General features: G+C 43.6%; 1 protein-coding gene across 1 annotated transcript in view; it reads right to left on the bottom strand.

Moving 5' to 3' along the window:
* Positions 1 to 24332, bottom strand: part of ETV5 (ETS variant transcription factor 5) — a 57450-nt gene extending 33118 nt beyond the window's left edge. Inside the window, exons 1-5 of the mRNA XM_081087245.1 lie at positions 24188 to 24332; positions 20958 to 21076; positions 20732 to 20819; positions 20548 to 20595; positions 20404 to 20454 (exon numbers count right to left, since the gene is read on the bottom strand). Coding sequence (XP_080943371.1) covers positions 20404 to 20454; positions 20548 to 20595; positions 20732 to 20819; positions 20958 to 21002 — 232 coding nt within the window. The 5' untranslated portion in view covers positions 21003 to 21076; positions 24188 to 24332. The remainder of the gene's footprint in view (positions 1 to 20403; positions 20455 to 20547; positions 20596 to 20731; positions 20820 to 20957; positions 21077 to 24187) is intronic.
* Between the last annotated feature and the right edge of the window lie 354 nt (positions 24333 to 24686).

Below are 24686 nucleotides of genomic sequence, written 5' to 3' on the forward strand. Positions count from 1 at the left end.
TATTTTATTTGATCTTCCCAAACAATAAAAAAGTTACTTCCACTGTCTCCATTTTATAGATGAGAAAACCACGGCTTAATAAAGGTAAGTAATCTGTTCTGGTTGCATAGCTGTAAGTGGTCAGGATTTCCACCTAAATAGTTCTTAGTCGTTCCATCACATTGCCTCCCAGATGAAATCTGACAGATAAAGATTACATCATAAAGGGATTAAAGGAAATAGAGAAAGAGATGGAAAAGGAAGACAACACCAAAGAAGAGAGAGGAAGAATACATTTTGCCAGCTCTCAGGGTCTGTATCCTCATGTTTTCTAAAACTGCACTCTCCAGCTGGAGGTACACGGATACACCTGAATTCATACAAGGACTTACACTTTCTCCTATCTCTAGGCCCAGGATTCCTCCCTCCTCCCGGCAGCTGACATCTCTTGACTCCAGCAGCTTTTACTTTTTATAGTCCTTGCCTCCAGTTCTAGTGTTCCATCTAAAAGATATCATTCTTCCTTCTATATGCTAGCTGACCAAAATTGTCTGCTCTTTTAGACAACTGCAGGCACTTTGGAAGACTTGGTATCTTCTGCAGCCAGCCAATGACTTGCCAGACAGGGCACCATTGCCTTGGATACCATCTCTCCACAAGCTCTGCCCTCCTGAAATTGCTACTTGACAATACTCTCTTAATTCCACCTCTGAGGCAAGAACATTTTCAGTGAGCGGTCTGGACCTTTATTTGACTATGAGACTCTGTTAAGGACCCATGCACAAATATAAATGAGATGCTCTGCTTGTCTGGGGTAGGAAAGACAAGGGTGGCTGGCTGACAAGATTTTCAATCCATATCTGTGGGTGTGCACAATAAGGAACAGTGTATGGTGGCTTTGTAGGCCATCATAACACCATTTTAAATGTGGATATGATGTTCACAAATCAACCAACTTAACCTCATAAATTGCTTTTTTTTTTTTTTTACTAGGGAACTCCATGAAAGATTTTTCTCTCTGAAAAATTGATCAAAAGTCATGCCTGATGCTAGCCAATGCAATAAGTCAAGTAAAATAAATAAAAGGTAGGAAAATTAGAATGGAAGAAATATAAGGTCATTATTCACAGATGGCCTGGTTGGGTACACAGAAAATATAAAAGTCTCCACAAAGTATAAGTAAGCTAATTTACCAAGATCATTAGGCCAATATATAAAAAGAACTATTTCTATACATTGTAACTAAAACAATGTGAAATTAAAAAAAAATACATCTACAATAGCAACAAATAACATCAAATATCTAGGAAGACATCTAATAAAAAACATGTAAGATACCTCAACTAAAAATTACAAAACACTAAGAAAAATTAAAGAACTCTCGATAAAAAGAAGGATATGGCATATTTATGAGCTGGAAAGCTTAATATAAAGATATCAATTCTCCCCAAATTTATGTATAAACTCAAGGTAACCCCAAACAAAATCTCAGCACTACTACAGGAATGAGGATGAAATGTAAATTACATTCAACATGGGATTTCATAAACATGTTGAGCAAAAGAAGCTAGACATAAAAGGGTACATACTACATGGGTCCATTTGTATAACATTCAAAAGGAGACAAAACTAATCTATGGTGTTTAAAGTCAGGATGACTGGGGGTAGTATTGGTTTAGGGGGCACAAGGAATCTTCTTGTTTTCTGGTAAGTTCTAGGTCTTGATCTAAATGTTTATACAGTTGGTGAAAATCTATCAAACTGTACTCTTATGATTGCTGTATGTTATTTCAATTAGGTTTCTATTTTTTTGCGAAGGAGCCCTATCCATCATCGAGTTAATAGTTACTAAGATGTCTAAAATTTTAGCAATTCTAGACATCTTAGTGTGTGATGGTATAGAAGCAGCCTTTCAAAGAAATACCCCACTTGTTTTAAAAGAGAAAAAATAGACAAATTGGCCCATTCAAGAGGAATAATAATTCCCTTTGCTGCTAAAACCTGTTTCTTGCCCACAAGTACAGGCCTATGGAATCTATCCAAGGAAGCTACCCCATGCCAGTGCTGGCTGTGAACTTCGCTGTTACAGCTTCGAGGATCAAAACAAAGGAAAATACTTTTGTTGAATGTTATGATGAACAACAATTTAAGTCACAAGAAATTGTTTTGTTTCTTTTCTTAGAAAGACAAAAACGAAAACAAAAAACACACCTTGTCCAATAAACCTTTACTTTGGTGTTTCATAATCATCAAAGTTGCAACAAGTCGCAGACTGTTGTGAATACATACAACATGTATGCAGTTGTTAAGTGTTAGAGAAATTGCCAGTCAGTTATACTGCCGTCTGAGAGGGAGAAAGAACCAGCTAGTCCTTATCACTCCCGCTTCACACACAGGCTTTGCCTGCCTTCCACCAGTTGTTGTTCAGATCTTCTTTGGGGGGTTTTCCTCTTCTCTTCTGCAGTTTCATTACCTTCATCTGGGGCAGACTCATCTTTCCCACATCAGCTGTGCAAGACTGACCTCAGGGAGAACCTTATTTGGTCACACTCGACAGCCACGATCTTCTTACTTTACATGGAAAGTTGTGTCTCATGCGGAAGTTGACCAGAATGGCATGTCCATGAGGCTAGGTCTCAGGTGGCCAGCCTCGGTCTGCAGAGCCTCTCACAGCACTTCTGAACAAACATGATGTGGAACGGACATAGTCGCGGTCAGAGACTTCTCAGGATTCCAGAGCCGTAATCCTGAAGTGAAGGTCTATTCCTCAGCTTATTACTCTCTTTGCCACCAACTTTAGCTCACTGTTCCTCTCTTAAACCATGACCACCCATCCTCATTTCCCTCCATACTACGAAATATGTGCTGTGTAGTTCAAGAATGTGGGGATGAAGGAGCCTGAGGCATTTGCCCACACTATTCTTTGGATATGACAGTGAGTGGAACACGAGGGAGGCAGGCAAAGGGAAAGACTATCAAGCAGATGGACATGTGAACATAAAATGACACTGCAAAACAGAACTGAGGAAGCCACCTGGAAGGCAGGTGTGGCTTCTTCTCCCCTGATTTACCCCTAGCTTGTCAGAGTACCCCACTGCCAAAGATCAAAGGGCTTAAGTCATCAAATGCAGCATCCCTTGGTTTCTTCGGTTTGAAGAGTACAAACAAAGCAAATGGCCTACTTCCCAACACAAGGCTGCCTTTCCCTTTTTAGGACATTTTGGGACAAAGCTAATTAGTAAGAAAAAAAGAGGTAGACCGTATGAGGCTTATTTTTTAAGTTGTCCCATATTACCAGAAGAGGTAGGAAATATGTTTTTATTCTAGGGCTCAGAAGATTAGAAGTTCATTTCAAGCATAAAATATTTTGTTAATAGCTCAATATTCTTTGTAATTGCTATAGCAGCACCAGTGAATGACAAGGATATGGCGCCTGTTCTGGGAAACAAGAGGTTCAAGGGAGATAAAGTAAGTGGTTCTGGCACTTAACAAAGAACATCTGGAAAAGGAGATGCCTTTTGGATTTCCAAACCAAATAAGAGACCTGCTCAAACTTGTTTAATGGTTAACACCAATTCTGCCTGGGAATAGTTTCCAAAAATAAAAACTTTAAGTGTTATCAAATTTAGTTAGGGGGCACAGGTTCTAAATGAAGAATTGGAGGAGGTATAGGGGAATGTGCTATTTTCTCTAATATCTGACAGCTAAGATTTGAAAGCATAGATTCAAAAGTTGAATATAGTGAAAAATCACCCATAAATCAATTATTTAGTAAGCTATGCTAAATTTTTTAAAAAATAAGTCCCTCAAAAGCCCTCTCCTGAACATGCACAAGTTATCTCTGACCCAGGTATCTCCATCTGGCTCACTGTTTTTACCAGTGTTTTATTTTATTTATTTATTTTATATATTTTTATTGATTTCAGAGAGAAAGGGAGAGGGAGAGAGAGAGAGAAACATCAATGATGAGAGAGAATCATTGATTGGCTGCCTCCTGCATGCCCCACACATGGGATCCAGCCCACAACCTGGGCATGTGTCCTGACGGGGAATCGAACCGTGACCTCCAGGCTCATAGGTCAACACTCAACCACTGAACCACAGAGGCTGGACTTTACCAGTGTTTTAAAGTCAACACAATAACATGGATATCAGATGTGAGAATAGACAACAGGGGATTTCCAGACTTAAACAGGAGAGGAGACATCCAGATTTAAGATTAGCATTCCTATATGTTTGCATTTCTATATATCCTTTAAAAATATATCCTAAAAAAGTCAAAACTACAAAACAACTGACTAGGCCTCTTAAAAAACCTCAGTGTTATGAGGGAAAAAAAGTAGGCAGATTGTAAAGATTGAAGATGAAAGAGGCATAACAATAAATGCAATATCTGGTTCTTAATGGAATCCTAGATAAAAAAAACAGTATCAATATCAGCTATAAAAGACATTTGGGAACAACTGGGGAATTCTGAATATTAGTGAATAAAAGTTAATTTCTATGTAGAAGAATGTCCTTAATCTTTGGAGCTGTATACTAAAGTATTTGGAGGTAAAATATCAAAATGTCTGCAACTTACTTCAAATGATCCAGGAAAAAAAAAAATCTATATATAGAGAAATGAAACAAATGTAGCAATGTTTTAAAAATAAATCAGTAAAACAGGTACAATAGCCCATCTCTGAGATACTTAGAGGAAAAAAATCCCTTTATCTTATGGTTGACTAAAAAGGTCACAAGTAGATGTGCAAAGAACTTCAAAACCATGCATTCACACATGAGGAAAGTCACGCAGGCCTATTACCAAAATGAAAGGATACTGGCCTGTTTATTTGTACCTCTACTATGTTTGGATAACATAGCCCCAGGAATCTAAAATTACACAAGAACAAATGTTGGTCGTACCCTAACTTCTAAGCTAGTGGCTCTCAAATTTTGTGTGTGGCTCTGGCCCACTTAGAAAGGAGAAGGGAACACCCAGGAGCGGACAAAATGAAAACTGCTACTCCTGTCAACATGATTATTCCCCATTGCCCCCTCTTCCAACTGATGCTGTAAAACGACATCAATTATATAAGTACAAATATTAACAAAACTGAAATCTATTAGTAATTCCATATAGATATTAATATACATAAACTAAAACAGATGTCCACCTCCAGACCACAAAGCATTCTTGGGGGGAAAAATGGAGAACATTCATTCTTTGAATATACATGCCCAAGAGGTTTAGAACATTACCAAAACAGCTAGATAACTCATTAGATTTCATCCCAGAGTATTCAAGAGGATATAGTGCAACCCTGGCCAGTTTTCCTACGTGGTTAGAGCCTTGGCCCGAGCACCCAAGGGTCACAGGTTCAATTCCCGGTCAAGGGCATGTACATGGGTTGCAAATTCAATCCCCAACTCTGGTCGGGGTGAGTGTGGGAGGCAACCAATCGATGTATCCCTCTCACATCGATGTTGCTTTCTCTCTCTCTCTCTCCCTCCTTCTCTTCCATTCTCTCTAAAAATCAATGGGAAAAATATCCTCGGGTGAGGATTAAGAAAAAAAAAAGGAGGATATAGTACAACCATCACCAACCTGTGAAGGTTGACAAAATTAAAAATAATTAAAGTTTTTTTCCTTGAGGTTCTCCTTTATGCTCTTCCCCACAAAGCAGCTGGTTTGGCTCCTTCTGCCCATAAAGGCTGAGCAGGGCCAGGGCCAGAAGCTCGAAATGGGTGGCTGTTGGGGAGCACACGAGACTTGGTTGGAAAGTTTGTAAGAGGACATTCTGAGAAAAGGGAAGTGTGCTGAAGGCGGCCCGCCCTGTTTATCGGAATTCCAAATTAGGGCAGTGCCGAAGGCAGCGCCCCTGATTATTCCTTGACCTTTCCAAACAAGTCTCGTGTGCTCCCCAACAGGTGGCCTGGGTTTTTGGTGCTCTGAGCCTTAAGGAAAAATGACACAAGTGTTTCAGGGGGCTCCAACTGGTCCAACCTAGCTTGACAGCCTAGGACAGTGGTCGGCAAACTGAAGTTCGCGAGCCACATGCAGCTCTTTGGCCCCTTGAGTGTGGTTCTTCCACAAAATACCGACTTCTGTGCATGGACCACGAAGTTTCAATCGCACTGTACATGTGCGCCGCACGTGGCATTTTATGGAAGAGCCATACTCAAGGGGCCAAAGAGCCGCATGTGGCTCGTGAGTCGCAGTTTGCCGACCACTGGCCTAGGAGATCAGAAAGGAATGTGGAGCTGAAGACCCACATTGTGTTAAAGAAAGTATGTTGGAGAATCCTCTGTATATTTATATCCTAGGAATCAAAGATGGACGTAGGACTCTCATGGCTTTCTGTGCAACTTGTGGAAAAGATGACAAACATCTGGTACAGCCAACATCTAGGTAAGCATACCACATACAGGGGCTGAGATTTCAGGGCAGGCTCATTCTACAATCTCAAACTACAAGAAAAGTTGAATTTGTCCTGGACAAAGTCCTACAAGAAGGAAGCAAGGCTTCTGCTCTGGGGTAGAATTTGGTATCAGTAAGTATAGGAACCGATCTACAGGCCTGACACGGTGCAGCAGTATTCAGAATTTTAGGTTGGTGATTCATCATGGTGGTGGTGCTGGGTGGGTGGGGTTATGGTGTTGATTACTCCAGGTAATTTCCTACTTGTCCTGTTTTCTCAGTGAGGACCCAAACACTATCATGCTAATGGTTTATTGCAGGGTCCTAGGGGTCAGGGTCAACCATGAGGAAGCAGAATTCATTAATTAACAATTGTAGAAGTCCTTCCTATATGGTCAATATCATCTGTACAAGAAATAACAAAAGAGCCAAATTAGCAAATGATAAAGCTAGTTCCTGGAACATTTGGTTCCAGGAACCAGATTTCTCCTATGCAGTGGCAAAAACCTATAGTCAGCAGGAGAGAGGCTTCAGGAGTTGGTGTGGGAACAAAAAAACACTCTATTTTTCATGATTTAGAGCTAGAAACTTGGGATAATATAATCAGCTCAAAAAATAAGAAAAAAGGCTTTGAACTTCTGACATAACCTATGGGAAAAGTCAGAACTAACAAATAGGGTTAGGGTTACATTAGTATAGAAACAGGACCAACCCGCGAGTGAGACTTAAGTCTTGATGATCCTGCATAAAAATGGCTGGGGAATACCAGAGTGAAAGAATAGCCAATGAGACTGGAGTCAGGTCTTGGTTCAGTGGGAAAAGGGATGAGGGAGGAAGACACCTTTCTTGCCCATAAGAGTAGGTGGAAATTTATATCAAGTATTTGGAAGTTCAAGAGCTGGAAGCCGTTTTGGGATGCAAGCCAGGAATACTGTGTTGGTGAGCTCCTATTAAAAAGTGATAGGCATTTACTTGATAGTGTGGAGACTGTGTCTCCAGAGAACCCTCTCTCAATTCACAACAGGGATGGTAGAAAAACAGGCTTAACAGGGTCATGAGAAGATCCTATATAATAAAAGCCTAATATGCTAAGTGTCCGACGTTCGTTCGACTGTTCAACCAGTCTCTATGATGCGCACTGACCACCAGGGGGCAGATGCTCTGACCAGTAGGTTAGCTTGCTGCTGGGGTCCGGCCTTCGGGACTGGACAAGATGGGTCGGACACCTCTGAAGCCCTCCCGCAGTCCCTCCCCTGCTCCGATAGTGCACCGGTGGGGTCACTTGGCCTGGCCTGCGCCCTCTAGCAATCCGGGATCCTTCGGGGGATGTCGGAGAGCCAGTTTTGGCCTGATCCCTGCAGGCCAGGCTGAGGGATCCCACCAGTGCACAAATTTGTGCATGGGGCCTCTAGTTATTTCAGAATTCTGAAAATGCAAACCCTGAAGCCTTGAACATAGCATTAGAAAGTAAAGGGAGCTTAGCCTAGCAGGTGTTGCTCAGTGGTTAGAGCGTCGACCTGTGGACTGAAGGGTCCCAGGTTCGATTCTGGTCAAGGGAACGTACTTCGGTTGCAGGCTCCTTCCTGGTCTGACCCTGGTCAGGACTCATGCAAGAGGCAACCAATCGGTGTGTTTCCACATCGATATTTCTCTCTGTCTTTCCCTCTCTCTTCCACTCTCTCTAACAATCAATGGAAAAATATCCTCGGGTGAGGATTAAAAAAAAAAGTAAAGGGAGCTTAGAAAAATAGTCCAATTTAAAAAAATACACAGGGATGGGCAAAAGTAGATTAAAATTACCAGCCATCATTACCTAAAAGATAAATTGTGAGTAAGAATACAAAATAATAATAATATGACAAAGAATACAATAAGTAATAAATAAATAATAATACAAGTATAAACTGTGTTTTGCATACTGACGACTATAAACCTACTTTTGCCAACCCCTGTGTAAATAGCATTAGTAGAGAGTGGAATCTGAAACAACTCTAAGAGGCCACCTGCAAAGGCAGTGGAATTTCTCCCAGAGTACAGGAATTAGAGTTACTGATAGAGTTTCTCCCACCTGGGTTTTAAATTAGACAACAGAATGGATACCATGGAGAAGTTAAAACCACAAGGCTGCTCTCTGTAAGCCTCTCTTCCATTTTCTGTTTATCTCGGATAACCCTAAATCTCTGCTATGGACTTGAGCTGACAACAGCAACATGGGTCTAAGTGGAGCCACAGATAATGCATTGGGCTTGCAGATCTTTCTTTTCTCTGGGGAAATGCTGGCAGTACCTAGGATTGGTGCTTGGATGACAAGATGCTGCAGTGCTCACATTGGCTTGGAGAGGAAAGTGTTTGTAAATTTTGTTTGCATAGGGATGGTGTTATTTTATGCCCTTACTGCTCTCTGGAATGTGGATTATATTATAAGACAGACTCAACACTGGAGAAGCCCAGCTCCAAAGATGCCAAAGCACATTAGCGGTCTCAGTGTAAGGGCCCCCCATGTTGCAGCTTCCATTAGACCCCAAAACAAAGTCCTTCTGGTTAGAATAAAAGATGAAAATAATGGTTTTACGCGTATAAAGAGACTTTAATTTCTCTGAGGGAAGGGGGGGCGGTTGACCTAACAAGGGGATTATACTTTACAGGGCCTTATTGGGGGCATTCTTTACACTGCTGGGATCATATAATTTAAACTACAGTATGTTTATATTATCTAGTGGCTTCATAGAATGGGGAGGAGAGGAGGTGATTTAGAGTTTTGCTTCTACTAGTCCCAGCTCAATGATTAGAACATCCCCCCCAAATTTCCTCCCTCCTACGCTCCTCCTCCCATTGCCTCTTTCAACAATAGTAGCAGCTGGTCAGCAGGCCAGCACATGGTATCTCAAAATCAAATTTCTCCCATGAAAGTCAGTTTGGGAAGTCACTGTATAATGTACAACTGCAACCCAAAGGTTGGAATAGTACCACTCAGGCTGACCACTTGACATGTAGTGGGTGGGAGGATGTCCTATCCTTCACGGGAGCTTGAGGCTTCCCCTACCTGTTCACTCCCCCTCCAGAGAGGAAAACATGTGATCCAATTCAAGGATGACACCCAGGTCCTAGAGGACAGTGATGAGATAGCTTTGGCTAAGAAGAGCAAAAGTGGCCCTCAAGGCAATTTACATCTTCAGTTGCAAGGAGCTTGGAAGCTGCTCTTCAGCCTGGGAAGAAGTCGGGGTAATAATGGGCCTTCTGAGAAGGACAGTCCTCAAGGCTGACGAATGGTCCAAGGACAAGTCTATCAGGGTAAAGAATTTGGCTGTTCATGTCCTTGGTCATCAACTAGGAGGACCAGTTGCTAAATGGAATTTGGGATACTGGCCTAGTCCTCTCTTCACCTCTATCAGTACTAACAATAATGACATGAGTGATTTTTAAAGATTTCTATTCTAAGTCTGGCTAAAATAGAAGGAAAGAGATTCTTTGTATTAATGCTTCTTCTCTCTTCCTCCCAACAGAAGTGGTTGTGCTAGTAAGGGGAGCCCAACAAGGATGTATGTACCAAACTAGGAATGTCCTGACTCACAGATGGGGAACTGGTGAAAAACAAGTGTCTATCACGGAATAGCTGCATCTCATTCTTGGCACAAAACTGCACATCTTTCAAATAGTCATTTCCAAACAGAAAATTCTCTGTTATCAATTAAAGGAGATAATTGAATACCGATGGTCGTAGAGAGGGTTTTTTTCCCCCCCAGATAAACGAGTTTCAGATTTACTTCCTTTAAGTGCACACTCTCTCCACACTTCAGAATTATTTTTGAAGTATAGGTTGGATTTGTGCAGTTCCTTTTCTTCAAAGAACTCATTTATCCTAACAATTTAGGTTTGCTACTTTAGAATTCTGAAAAAAGAAACCCAGAGGCCTTGAATGTGAGAGTCAGAAATTAAAGGGAGGAAAAGGGAGCTTAGAAAAGAACAGGCCCAACTTTGATGGAGGTAGGGCTTGTATATTAATAGATAGGGGCTCTTTCATAAAAATATTGTGTACAGGATAAATATTTCTAATTGCGTAAGATATCACATCCCCATACTTGTGGGCTAAGGAGACACCAAAGCATCTGACAGTCAAATAAAAGGCTTGTCCGAGTGTACAGAGCTGACCACGAGGAGAGTCAAGATAGAAATAAGTGGTTCCTCTGGTTTTGAATGCACCGTCCCCTTTCCACTGCCACAGGCTGGATCTTTTTAGACCTGCAGCTTCGAGGCCTTGCTTCCACCTGGGGTGTTTGGTTACCTTCAAGTTTAAGAGATGGCTGGGAGGAGAAGGTGACTGACTATCCTAATTATGCCAGAAGGAGGGGCTGAGTATGATTCATACCATCTACTTTCCTGGGGCAGCTGTTCAAAAAATTTCAATATTCAGTCTTTACCAATATGATAGACAACTATTCGTTTAATTTTCACAGTTGAGAAAGAGGCCTAAAGAGAGCTCTGTCCTCCCAACTGGAGTTTGACTAGAGATGACAGGATGGCTTCCTCTACCATGGGCCTTTGGTCAACCCTAGATTTTACCACGGAAGGCTACTCACTGTGGAACACAGCATCAGGGAAAGGGGAAACAGGGCACTTTTCCTGAAAGGGGAAAAAATGCAAAAACTAAACCTTCTCTAACATCCCTTCTATAATTTATTTCCAATTTATATAATTCTCATTTAAATTGGCAGTAAAGGGAATACTTGAAATAGGATCTAAGCACTGTGGAAAAATTTATCTTTCAATTTAAAATTCATCTTTAAAATCTGACAGGAGAAAATCCCAGCTAGAGGAATCGGCGCCTCTTGCGAACCATTCCTGCTATCTATAGCCCTCCTCCCAAAGCCGCAACCCAGCCAGGGTGTCAAGGGTGCCTAAACTGTGGCTGTTCTCTCGCACATGCTCTTTCTGGGAAACGTAGCATTAGCTGCACAAAGTCTAAATGCAGCCTAGGAAGACTTGGCTAGTGTGTGTGTTTAAAAGAGGAACCAGAAAATGAGAAGTAGCCCTAACTGGTTCTTTTCCATTTATCTCTAAGGTCATCCCAAGGGCTCTCAGAACTCAGGTCTTGAGACCCTCTACAGAGTTACTTCCCTACCAGCTAGAGGCTGGACTTGGGGGCTGTTGAAAGATGGGGTGGAAAGGGGACATAACAGAGAATGTGGTAGGGTGCAAATACGTTCACCAAGTACTGGCTGTGTGCAGAGCAGGTGCTATGGCTGAGACAGGCATGAGGAAACATAAGGCAGGGATTCTCTGCTACTGGAGACACTTAGAGCCAAAGAGAATTTGTTTCCTGTTTCAACAGAATGAAAATTGGGAAGCAGGGACTCAGTTTAATATTCATCAAATACCAAATACTGCACATCAAATCCCTATGCTGCTTTCTCCCTTATTCCTCAGGAAATAAGATTCCAGGCTGGTGGGGAACGAAAGGAATTAAAAGGGAGTTGAGGAGGGCAGAAATGTTCTGACTCGAGGTATCCCTCAACACAGTGAAGTTATGACCACTAAATTATTCTCTACCAAAATTCAGCTTAGGAAACTTAGGGTAGGCATTCCAGGATCTGGTCTTTACGGTGGGCGGTCACATAGAATAGTCCCCCCCCCCCTTCTATTCTACTCTTTCTAGGGGAAAAGTATAAAAGACCCTCATGAAGTGCCCTTTCAGGCACTTGCAAAGCATTTGCAGGCCTGGGCTGAAAAGTGTTTATGTAAGCTGAAGTCCTCCTCAGCAAGCACAGACATCAGCATCCTCTCACACAGCCGATATCTAGGGTTACCTCCTGAGAGGTTTCAAACTCCCTCACAAAAGGACAATCTGCCCAGGCCTGTTCTTTTTTTTAATAGAGAAGGACCAACTTATATCAAGGGAACTATTTACGAAAAAAACCTCCTTACAGCAAAACACAGATGCAGACAGCCTCATTTTGGTTGTGAGGATAAGGACTAGGGACTAAGAAGAGCTTTTTAAAAAACCCTGAGGAAATTGCACTGGATTACTATTAAGTTTTGTTTTGCTTTTTAACTGGTTGTCCTTTTCAAGCGCATCATACAGCCTGGGTCTAGCCCACACAGCCCCTGGGGTAGTCTGTGAGGTGTTAGCCAAGATACTGGAGGATGTTTAGGGGGTGCTACTGAGGCTAGTGTACTCCTAGAACCGGGCCTCATTCTGGGGTGAGGCTACCCTGGCTCTGGAGCAGAAGCAAGGCATTTGAGGAGCACCCACCGGAAGGGTTGCAGCCATAGTAGGGCTCCCCTATAGCTGAGTCCTAGTCTGGGAAGTGTCATTTTAAGATGACACATATCTGACCACAATGGGAAATGAATTAGAAGAAGGAAGGCCAAAGAGTAGAGAAACTATAGCTTTGTCGCTCCCATGTTAAAATGTAAGCCTGAGCAAGAAATACTTGCACGGGGGGCCGGCAAACAGCCGTTCGTTCTTCAGGCCAGGAGGGAAGACTGGAAACTGCAGCAGGCTAGCGGGCGGCAAACTTCACTAGGAAGCTAGAGACCCAGCCCCAGGGAAAGCAGGAGATAAAAGGGTAATATCCTCAGATCAAGTCTCAACACCGCTCCCTCCAGGGAAGCTAACCCACCCTCTCCTATTATCACTCCTTTTAGAGAGACCACGAACGGAGACCACGAAAGGGGGGCCAGATGGGTCAGCAGCAGCCCTTCTGGCCGGGCAGTTGAAGGGTTAAAGTCAGCACTTGAAAGAAAACTCAAACCCCATTAAGCCCAGGCTCGGAGAACAGGGAGCAGCAGGGAAGCCAAAGGAAACTAATTTTGGAGGTTCTCCAAGCTGCCAATCACAAGCATATTTCTAACAGTCCCAGTGTTGTTTGAGTTGGTTGTTTTTCCACAAGCTACACAATGGGGTCTGGTTATTCATTGAAAAAGTCTGCGAGGGAGCCCCGCCCTCCATTCACAACCAATTTGGAATGCTCCATTCAGCAAGAGGGGGACTCGCAGCTCGGCTCGCTGGGGCAGGCGGAGCAGAGCCCAGCTGTCGCCGCAGGGACGCTTGCTCGCCCAGCGAGTTGTGTTTATGTAAGAAATTCAGACGCTGCAGGCGCCTGCCCGCTCCGCACCCTCCCTAAGATTCAGATGGCTCAGACTGGGGCTGAAATCTGCAAGGGTGTGCAAGTCCGCTCCGAGTGGGGTCGGCCAGTGCCCGCTGGCAAAGGGGGAGGGGCGAAAGAAAACTATCTCGGACTGCCTGGTTCGGAACCGGACTGTCGCTACCAGCCGAGAGAAACAGACTTCAGCGGTATTTCTCCTGCCCCCGGGGGAGAGCTGGTTTGCATTAGAGGACAGCTTTCTCTGGAAGCTGGCCTTCACAGACTCCTTGCTTTTGCATTCATTGCCAACTGCCACATCGGGAGCCACCTGGCTTTCCCCCCAAGGGAGAGGGTCTCCGGAGACTCGACTCTAGATTCTGTGGCTGCAGAGTGGGAGGCGGCAAGCTACCTACTATTAACACATTCACTTCCAGTTTCTTTTCCTGGCGCTTCGTCCAGCCTGTAAGGTTTATAATCCCCTCTGAATACCCATGAGACATCCAAAGGGAAGAGCAGTGGAGATCTGGGGCTACTCCAAGGACAATGTAAAAGCGAGTACAAGGCTAAAACCTGGTTTGGTTTCTTTGATATATTTTTTTCAAACCTTCAATAATCACCCATGAGAGAGATCTACTGAAGCCAGTCTGACAATCTGACTTTATTTCAAGGAAAAACATACTACTTTGTGAAAATTAAAGCCAGGAAATAAATGTTAGTTGTTTCCTCTTTTTATAAAATATCTGGCTTTTGTCAAATGTCTCATGCTTAGACGCCTTCTCTCTGCTGCCGTCACCCCCACTCCCTAGTGAACTGGGAGGTGACTCGTCAAGCATTTCTGTCAAGTCCTTCTGACCACAGCGTCGGGATCAATGCCTGGGCTGTTCTGCAGATCTGTCTCAAACACCTGGCCTTTGCAAGGCTAGATCTTACCCTGCTCCCTGGCATCTGGCAGCCTCTGCCTTAACTTTCCCCTGGATGCTTTCTCCTTCCATTCCAGGCATGGGAGCCTCCAGTATTTGCTACACAGGGTCCTTTCCTGGGGGGGGGGGGGCGGGGGGGGAGGGTAGGGAGGGGGGACGGGGAGCTCTTTTCCCTGAGGAGAGCTGCTAGTCCATGATCTACTTGCCAAACCCAAAGGTGTACTTATATTATGGCTACACACACACACACACACACACACACACACACACACACACGCACATTAGGGCCTACTATTTTACTATTTTGCCCCTCCTTCAAGCTGAGCCTCTAGGAGGCATGGGACAATGATAGAAACCGACGACCAAAGTCCCTGTTAAGTGAGCTTGATGAGTTCACAGAATGAATTTTTAAAAAAGCAACCTAATCCGGTACTGGCATCAGCATGCCTGGCCCTTGTCCAAGAGCCGGGAGCTGCAACATGACAAGACTCCGCACTCCTCGGATTGCAAGTGGAGAAGCGCTGTGTGCCAGGGCACAGATGGGGCCCGAGCTGCCTCAAGGGCAGCCATGTGCTCACCAGGGGCTGCCAGCCTCTGAGCCTGGATGCACTTTACCATCATTAAAACCTGAGAAACACGTGGAGGGAACAGTCTCTTGGTAGAGAACCACACACCCCACCTAACTCCACCGCCAATGACACGACTAGAAGGTAGAAATGGCAGATAGTACAAATTCTCAGCTTTATCATGCTACCTGTCCTCTTCTTACAAAAGTGAAGAAAGATGAGAGATAGGGGATAGATGGTAATCTCTTGAGGGATGACAGGATTTTGTTACCTGGAATCTACCTAAGTGATCTACCAGGCAGACCCCATGTAATTCCTCATCCCAAGTCTTCCTCACCAAACACAAAGGACTGGAAAGGTTAGTAGGTTTTATCAGAGGAGTAAAAGCAGGAAGACACCTACGAGGCAGAGAAAAACCCATTGTTTTCAATAAGCCTAACTGCATTAAAGTCAGAGGAAAACAGATTTGTAGAAACATATGGCTTTTAGTTAAATGGGCACTCTAGGTCTTGGTTTCTTTTTTAAAATATATTTTATTGATTTTTTACAGAGAGGAAGGGAGAGGGATAGAGAGTTAGAAGCATCGATGAGAGAGAAACATCCATCAGCTGCCTCCTGCACAACCCCCATTGGGTACATGCCCTTGACTGGAATCGAACCTGGGGCCTTTCAGTCCGCAGGCTGACGCTCCATCTACTGTGCCAAACCGGTCAGGGCTAGGTCTTGGTTTCTTAAGAGACTTGGGTCTAAGGATCTTGGATGCTATCAAAACAGGAAGGATATCCTATCATTTAGCACCCTCTCAGAGGTCAAAACTAGCTCACAGAGCCTTTGAAAATACACTGTAAACCTGGAGTGAAATAATCTCCCTCAACCCCACATTTTCCTCTGGCTTTCTTCAGCACTCTTCTTTCTTCTCCCCACCTTCCACCTACTGGCTTCTGAAAACGATAAATTGATAGCTTTGCTTCTTCAACATTCTCATCTAAAAATATATATTTTTTAGCCCTAACCGGTTGGCTCAATGGATAGAGTGTCGGCCTGCGGACTGAAGGGCCCCAGCGATCATGGTCATGTACCTGGGTTGTGGGCACATCCCCAGTAGGAGGTGTGCAGGAGGCAGCTGATTGATGTTTCTCTCTCATCGATGATTCTAACTCTCTATCCCTCTCCCTTCCTCTCTGTAAAAAGTCAATAAAATATTATATATATTATTGATTCTATAGAGGAAAGGAGAGGGAGGATCCTTTCAAATTGAAATGGCCCAGGACCAGAGAGCAAGTAAACCTAGAGTTCTGCTACCCCACCTCTGGGTCCAAAATGGTATGTCCTCTCCAAAAGGAAGTCACTGCCTCTACTGTATCAACCTCATACTAAATATGTGTTAATTCACATATTTGGTAAAAAAGGAAAAAGTCCAACTGAATAATCTCATATTGAAACAGGACTAAGATCAATGTGTTTTAGGCTCAAGGGTTGTCATAACAGTTAATCCTATTTCCCCAGCCATCTATGACAAGTATTTATGAAAAGTCAATTTCATCGGTTAATTAGACAGTCCTTTGAAAATTACTCGTACTTCCTCCAGTCCTGCCATTCTTTTTGAGACACATATTTAAAAATAACAGTTCAGGGGAAATAAGGTCACTTAGATTTTAAAACAATTCTCTAAATTATACTTAGTATGGAGGCCATGATTTTAAAATAAGATTTTTATCATGCCTTCTCCCCAGCATAAAATATTTGTTATTTGAGATGTTGGTAAACATTCACAATATCACAAATGAAATAAGTAAGAAAAAAATTGAAATCTGCATTAACAAAACGATTTGTACATGCTAAAATCCAGGCATACCCTTAAATGCTCAAGCACTCAGTTCAGAAAAATCAATATAACCCTTACCCCACCCCAAATCTATGGATTTTGAGTTCCACTCTTACCTTTTGATTTGTAGTTAATTCTGTGAAAATGTGTAGTAAAAATGTCTATACATCCATCTACTGACCCAGATTCCCTGGTTTGGTAGTTCTATGTGTTAATTCACATATTTAGCCACAGGCACATTTACATAGGTATGCACACACATACTCATTTATAATACACAGGATGCATAACACACAGTTTTATCTATACACATGCTAATATGTCTTCTAGGAAACATGTCCATTTTATATTTTTTTCTGTTTTATAATTTCTCTCTCTCTTCCAAGTCCTGGATGGGAAAAACTCAAAGCACCGAGATATTTAATAAGTTTCTCAGGATCATGGAATAAAGAGAATGGAGGTTTTGAACCAGGCAGCCAGCAGTCTCCCTAGGGCTCTCCCGAGGGCCATCTGGAGGTATTTGAAATAATGAGGGGGAGCCCTGGGGACACCTGAACCCTCCAGTACCCCCTGCCTCTGCAGCTTTTGCTTCTTTAAGGATATTATTGTATAATTTCCTCTCATCATTTCACCTAACCCCTGCTATTGGCCCCTCACATTAGTCAGTCTCTCCAGCTATCCAGCTATCTAGGCCCTCTGTAAAATGAGGGATTGGACAAGACTTATCTTTGCAAGAAACCTCCAGCTCAAACAATCTGGGATTTTCAGGGGTACTTCTCAGGACCAGGGGACAATGGGGAGAACTTGGCAGAACCCCTATAGGCTATAGGTTGCACTTTTTATTCCCTTGAATTTGACCTAGAAGAGTTTCCAGAGGGGAGGTACTTTACTAATGTTTATATTTGTGAAGTAAGGTAAAATCTATATAGCTAGAGATAAGCTGGGCATTTATATAAGACTTATAAGAACAATGGTTTCAGTGTGGACGGATGCCTATGGGTAGGAACCTAAAGCTAGAACACTTAACAAAATATCACCTCGTTAGAAGTTAACCTTGTAAGTGCTTACTGAAGAAAGTACGCCATAATTTTCAAAACTGAATTCTAAAATAAAGACAATTACCCACATGATATTTCTTTTTCTCTCTCCTACAGTCTCACACGTGCACAATAGAAAATTCACCAAATCAGCATTCCCAGCAAAGGCAGACCATCCCAAGTGGCAGGCCACAGGAGAGCGCTTGTTTCAGACGCTCTGCTAGAGTAGGGAAAGGTTTGCTTTACCAACAAGTGCAAGTTTGTTTTATAGTTCATGGACTAGTTGATTCAAACCAACTTATAAAGTTTCATTAAATCTGAATGAATGAGTTTCTCCCGCTCCCCTGGAATAATCATAGGCTCTTCCAGAAGGAGAAGTGACAGGAGTAGAAGCTGCTCCTCAGCCCAAGGCTGTGAGATGCACTCACAGAGAAGAGTGGGCCCAGCCTTGGGCTCTGCCAGCATCCATGCATCTACGTTGTCCGTTTCAACAGAAGTCAAACCAGTCACACTAATAGCACGGATGGATGGATGAAGGATACACCATTCCAAATTTGTGTTCTTCACTAGCCTCTCAAGCAAGTGGCTCTACTAAAACCTATTCTTCTTGAGGGTCCATCTCCAGAAATAACAGAGAAGGGGAAAGAATTATTAAAAAACTTTTCAAGGCTACTCAACCATCTGTTTTATCCTTAAAAGACAGCAAAGCTCAACCGTAAGAAGTTAAAGCAAAAAGCAAACAAAGTTAAAAACATAGCACACTTGGTAAGCAGAAATGTCTCCCAAAGCACCTCCACTTTAGGTATGACAATTTAATGAAAGAATTTAGCACATTCTATTCGCTTCTAAGGAGCCAAAAGCCATTTATTGATTCTTTCCTTTCAGCTTATTCCTGCAGATAAATATCTCTCCAAATATAAATCCTGTTAGCTGACATCTTCCTCTAAAGAACACACCTCTGCTCTAGCACATGAAATCAATTTGAATGCAGTCATCTCACCTCCCTTTCACTCTTTTGGGTTATAGTGAAACAAACAAAGTGTCATAAAAGCATTTCAAGGAGCCTCTGCCAAGAAAGCCACCTCCCAAACAGACTGCAATTTATGCTGCTCTGAGCAAGAACTGGAAAGGCTGGGCCAAGTTGTCAACACAGAACAGAGTGGGATTACAAATCCTGCCTTTTATCTTATGTATGCATCCATGCACACACACACACGCGCGCGCACACGCACACACACACACACACACCACTTTGGGTTATCGTTATTTAGTTTTTCAGTGGCAAGTTTCCCAATCACTTAAAAGCCATCAAAGGGCAAAAATTAACATCATTTACTTTCCTAAGAAAATATTCACAGCAAGCTGTGACAAAGCTAAGGTAACCATGCATCTGTGGGTTATAGTTTATCCCCTTTTAAAGTCTCATGGCATTATGCCTTGAATATGAGACCTATCATTAAAGAATGGTTAGCTGGTGCTTCTGATCTTTCATTGAATGATTTAGAACACCCAGATTTTACTGAGACTCAAAGACACCCTCTCTCCCAAAGCATTTTCTCTCTCTCTTTATGTCATTCATTTTCTCTCTTCCCCTCTCTCTCTAAAACAAAGCTGGGAAGAATTTGTTGGTACAAAATGAGAAATCGAATCCTTGCCTGGCTCAGGTGCTTGCTATTATAAACTATGACTAAGAGACATGAATTTCTCTATGATGCAACTCTCAAGAGAGGCAGCATTTTCTCCAGGCCTCTCTCAAACCTGCTCATTCGCCAGTGACTAATGCTCTCTAGAGCTGCCCTGTGCTGCTCAAATTTCATCAGCCAGCTTTGTCCTTGATAGCTCTGCCTGGACCATAAAAGCTCCCCAAACCTGTTGAGGACAGCTCTGAAAGATCAGTGCAAAGCTAACCACACCCCTGCCAGCCTGGAGAGCTGTCTTTTGAGCTGGCCACCTTATTTGTTATCTCAATGACATGATCACTTAACGACCATTTTTATAGTAGCTTTACTCTTCTCTGAGTGATAAAGTACTGACAACACGTGAATATTAGGAGTAATTCAGGCCACCCTGTGATCACCCCTTTTCAGCTTAGAAGTAGAAACAAAATTGACAACATGTTAGGTGAGGCCACAATTAACTGAACCTTCCATTAACTATTTTCTGCACCTTTAAAAGAAAATAAAATGCCAGGCTCATGATTCACATCAAGGACTTAATTCATAAAACAAACCCAAAACACTGTAAGATAATGTCTGGTTAATTGATGTTTAGTCCAACATCTTATATACAATGTCAATTAATTCATAATCTTGAGCTTGAAGCCTTGCAATATTCTTAGGGAAAAGAAATTTAGGGTTAAATTATGTTCAGTAAATCTTACCTGTAATAGAATAAAAGCACTTTAGAAATAATTTCAATAAAGAATAAAACAAATGTTTTGGGGGTTAACTTTGTGTTATTAAAAGAAACAAAATGCATTCCACTGTCCAAACATGCTGACTATATATCTGAAAAAAGCAATCTAGATATGGATAATCCAAGACCAAACAATTTCAGAACAAGTCAGCCACCACCAGAAAGGTACTTACAGTTATCAGACTGAAAATCTGGGACAAACTGTTCATCATCAGGAACTTGTGCTGAAAAAGAGATTTTTATTTTAGACCTTTACGTTTTATTAAAAAGCACAGTGAAATGTTTTATATGGAAAATAGGACAGCCAAGAAACTTGCCTTCAGCTAACCAAGCCTCTTGAAGTTGACTGAGATCCTGAAACAACTCTAGAATTAAAAACAGAAGACACCAGAATGAAGATTCCTCTGTTGGGGAGAAGGGAAGAATCTACTTTATAAAATCTGCGGCTTTCCCTGGGAGCCATTTGAGGAAGCCACAACACAGAGGGGAAAGCTTCGCTACCTTCAGAATCATGGGCCAAATCTGTGTCCAAAAACTTCCTCTTTCTGTCAGTCACAGGCCGCCCTCTACATTCCTCTGATCTAGATTTCTGAAAAAGGCAAACAAACAGTGAAGACTCAGGTGTGAAAAAGGGGTCTTGAAAGGGGGTGGTATTACTAAATCAATAAGGAGAAGACTGGGATTTGAAGAGGGAGGACAAAACAAATCAAAAGCCACATAAACTTACCCCTGGGACCATAAAAGGGACTTGCTGGTCATAAAACCCATCCATGGTGCTTCCAACGTCTCTAATATCACTTGGAAAGGTTTCAGCATTGAGTAATTTCTGGGGGGAAGGGGGTCCTCCTGTAATATGAATTTGGGAGATTTTTACTAGGGGGGGGGGGAAGAAGAGAAATGAAATAATTTTATTCCATTCTTTCTTAGGGCCTATGTAAACCACTACCTTTCTTTGAGGTACGTGAAGCCCACTCAAGGCGTTAGCTCTACAGACTAATGCTGGGTTTAAGGGCATCAAAGGTACATAGTGTACTTAGTGCCAAATCCATTTACTCATCCTTTTCTATCATTAGAGTATAGGTTTGCTATCATCTTTCCTTTGTTTTTTTAAAAAGGAGGGGGCACCTTATTTTCATTATAAAAAGGTGATTTCAAGTTCTCTTCAATAGAAGATTCTCTAAGGCATTTGTAGTGTTGGGATTGTTATATAGATAATCTAATTTTTCTACTACAGTGACAGGAAGTAGAAAACTGGGTTTAAGCATTCCAAATTATTGGCAATTAAGAATCTGACATACATAGTGTTTCTAAAAGTATTTTGTAGGTCAGTGGCAAAACACTATATATAGTTCCATGAATATATCCACCAAAGGTATACTTATCTTCACATTGCTCTTTACTAAAACCTAAACCTTCTGTCCAAACAGGTGTGTGTCTGTAATGTCACAAATAATCTCCATGGCAACTTACAGAGATACCTCCAACTTCTAAAATAATAAAATAACTATGAAAAGTAGTGGATAAAGGAAACTAAATTCCATTGTACATATTTTAAATGCATATCTACCACAGATCTTTTTTGAAAGTATGGAAAGCAAAAGATCCATGAAAAGAAAATTCAGTAATTTTCCTTACACTGATGTTCATTCTCTACCCCTCCCCAACATGCCAAATTATAAAATTAAACCTGTTTCAGTACTGTCAAGTCTTGGGGCTGGAAAGAGAAATTGGGGGTTAAAATGGAGAGGAGGGAACCTTTTCTAATTTGGGAGGAATAAAACAACAATCTTGGGAAGGTACCATCTTCCTGAACAATTTGTTTTATTCTCCAAATAAGGAAACACAGTTAAGTCAACAAAATGGGGAAAACAATTTCACCCACTCGAACTTGAAACAATGTAAAATGCTTAAGGATAATTCTTTTGTTTAACTTGCATATAAACTTTAAGTAGGGAACTTTTTCTCAGTGGACAATTCCATCCAATTTGTTTTTCACACTGTGTGGAGCATATCAAATTTTGGTGAGCAGGATGCAAGGAAACCCTTCACGGCCAGCCTCCTCTCAGCACTTTGGCACAAGTAATCAGATATGTTCAGTCAAAGAGAAAGGTGGTGGTGGGGGGGAGGAGCAAAACTGCACACAGTTCAGTTTCCTACAAAAAACACTCCTGCTAGCCTGCTTGCGTGCCTTCCAAATATCGCTAAAATGTTCAGAATAAAGCCCCTTTCTCAAATGTCACCAACCCGTATACAAAATCTGAGAATCACCAGCACTGAGTTGAGGGGCATGAAAATGAGTCTTCTGTGCCCTTCAAAAACCTGTCCGATTAAATCCTGGCCTTAGAAGTTCTGTAAATGTCTATTGAGGGAAGGGGACAACGGGTAGGAGATCGGAGGGAGAAACCGGAGGGGGAGATATATTCAGTCTCATGATAAAATACGTTGCAAAATACTTCACCATGACGAGCAAATATATTTTTTTAAAAAAAAATTGAATAAAAGAAGGAAGGATGCCACACGAGAATCCAAGAGGCACTGAGGATCTTTAAAGCAGTCTTCGCAGTTCAAGGGCTAGAGAAATCGTGTTCAAAGTATATAAGTATATATTTAAACCTGAAGGGAAGGCTGAGTTCATCCAGGAGTTTAAACTACTTCCTTTGCGCCCCCCCCCCCCCCCGCCCTGCCCCCTCGTCCTTCTCGGTGCCCCCAGGAAAACTTTAACACGGCGCAGCGGAGCGATCCAGGCCCCTCCCCCGCGGCGCACAGCGGCCCCGGTTTTATGAATGGGAGAGCGAGCCGCGGCAGCCACATCAGGTAAAGCCTGTAACTGGATCCCTCGCGCTGGGCCCCATTCACAAAACAAGACACACTTCCACCCAATTCCCAGCCTTCCCCATTCATGAAAACTCCTTCAGCGGCGCCCCCGCCCCCACTCCCAACGCACGCCCAGCCTCCGACGCAGGCCCCTCACCCCAGCGTTTTAGGAAGCAAGCTCAATGCTTCATTCACAAAAAGGGGAGGAAAAAAAAAAAAGCCGCAGGGAGCAGGAGCCAACGAAAGAAACCCGCTTCATTCATAAAGTCACTCACATTCATAAAAACGAGCTGCGGCGCCGGGAGCTACCAATCGCCCTCAATTCCTCCCCTTTCCCCCAAAAGACCCTCCGAACATCCCTCCTTGGCACCCCTCCTCAACAAGGAGTTCTGTTCCCCGCCCTCAGAAGTCCCCTCTCCTCTGAAAATGAGGTTAGATCCCTAATCCTGCGCGAGGCTCCAGCATCTCTCCATCCTCACCCTCCCCACCGCACCCGTTTTCCTCCCCACCATCCCCAGGCCGCTGTTCTGATGCTCCCGGATTTCTCGGTAATCGCTGTGCAGCTTGACGCTCAGTTCGCTGGGGGCTTGGGTGTCCACTTTCCACACCCTGAAACTTGCACGGCCTGCAAGTTCCGGGCCAACCTCCAATCCCGCAGACAAGCCTAATGTCACTTAACCGCTCCTGGGGTTCTGGGGCATCACCTCTCAAATACTCCCCCCTATGCTGCTCTCGGCCCCCTCCTCCCCACTGCAAAGCTCCGCCGAGCGTCTCTTCTCGCGAGCCTCCAGGTCCCCTCGGGGCTCTCAGACCTCCGGAGACTATAAAGCCCCGCGACTCTGCGCCCCCATCCCCGCCTGGGAGCCCCCGCACTTCGCGCTCCCGAGCGCCTCCCCCGAGACGTGCGGAAACCCTCTCTCCATGCGCTCCGGAACCGTTAGCCACCCCCGCCCGAAGCCTCCCAGAAATCGAACCGGACCGGGCCATGAGAGGAGGGGGCGGTCAGACCCCTGGGGGGGGGGGCTTATCCCAAATAAAAAGTGCACCCCTATTTGAAGATTCTGAATCAGCCCGTAAACTCTAGGGCCTTTCCGACCCGTTCCTGGACTCCCCCTCTCTGAGGCCCCCCCAACGCGCCCTCACCTGAGGCGGCGGCTCTCCCCTTGAAGCGGCCCCGGGCGCAGGCGCGCTCACGCACGCGCGCACCGGGCCTGGGCGCTTAAGCAAATGGCTGGGCCGAACCGCTCTAGGTACAGGGAACCGCTCCGCACACAAGCCGCTGGACTCTGCGCCGCAGCTGCCAGCCAGGCTGGAGCACTGGCCCGGCCCCCCGCGGCCCGCTGCTCCGCCCGCCGCCATTGGCCCATAGCCCTAGCCCTGCCGCGTTCCCATTGGCTTAAGGTTGCTTCCTTAGCTGTCCGTCACCTCTTGTTTACCCTGTCTACGGGCAAATCCAGCCAGGCCGCCCCATCAACTCAGGCTCCCATTGGTCAATGGGACGTCCCTCCCCACCCCTCAGGGATCTGTTTTACATAATCTATGCACCGGGGGCCATTGACCAATCAGCACAGGCTTGTTTATATAATGAATGTAAGGACGTTTTTCATTCATAAAAAACACGACCTGAGGGGGAAGCTTAGGT

This window comes from Myotis nattereri, assembly GCF_964212035.1.
Source record: "Myotis nattereri genome assembly, chromosome: 3".
In the NCBI taxonomy this organism is placed as follows: Eukaryota; Metazoa; Chordata; class Mammalia; order Chiroptera; family Vespertilionidae; genus Myotis; species Myotis nattereri.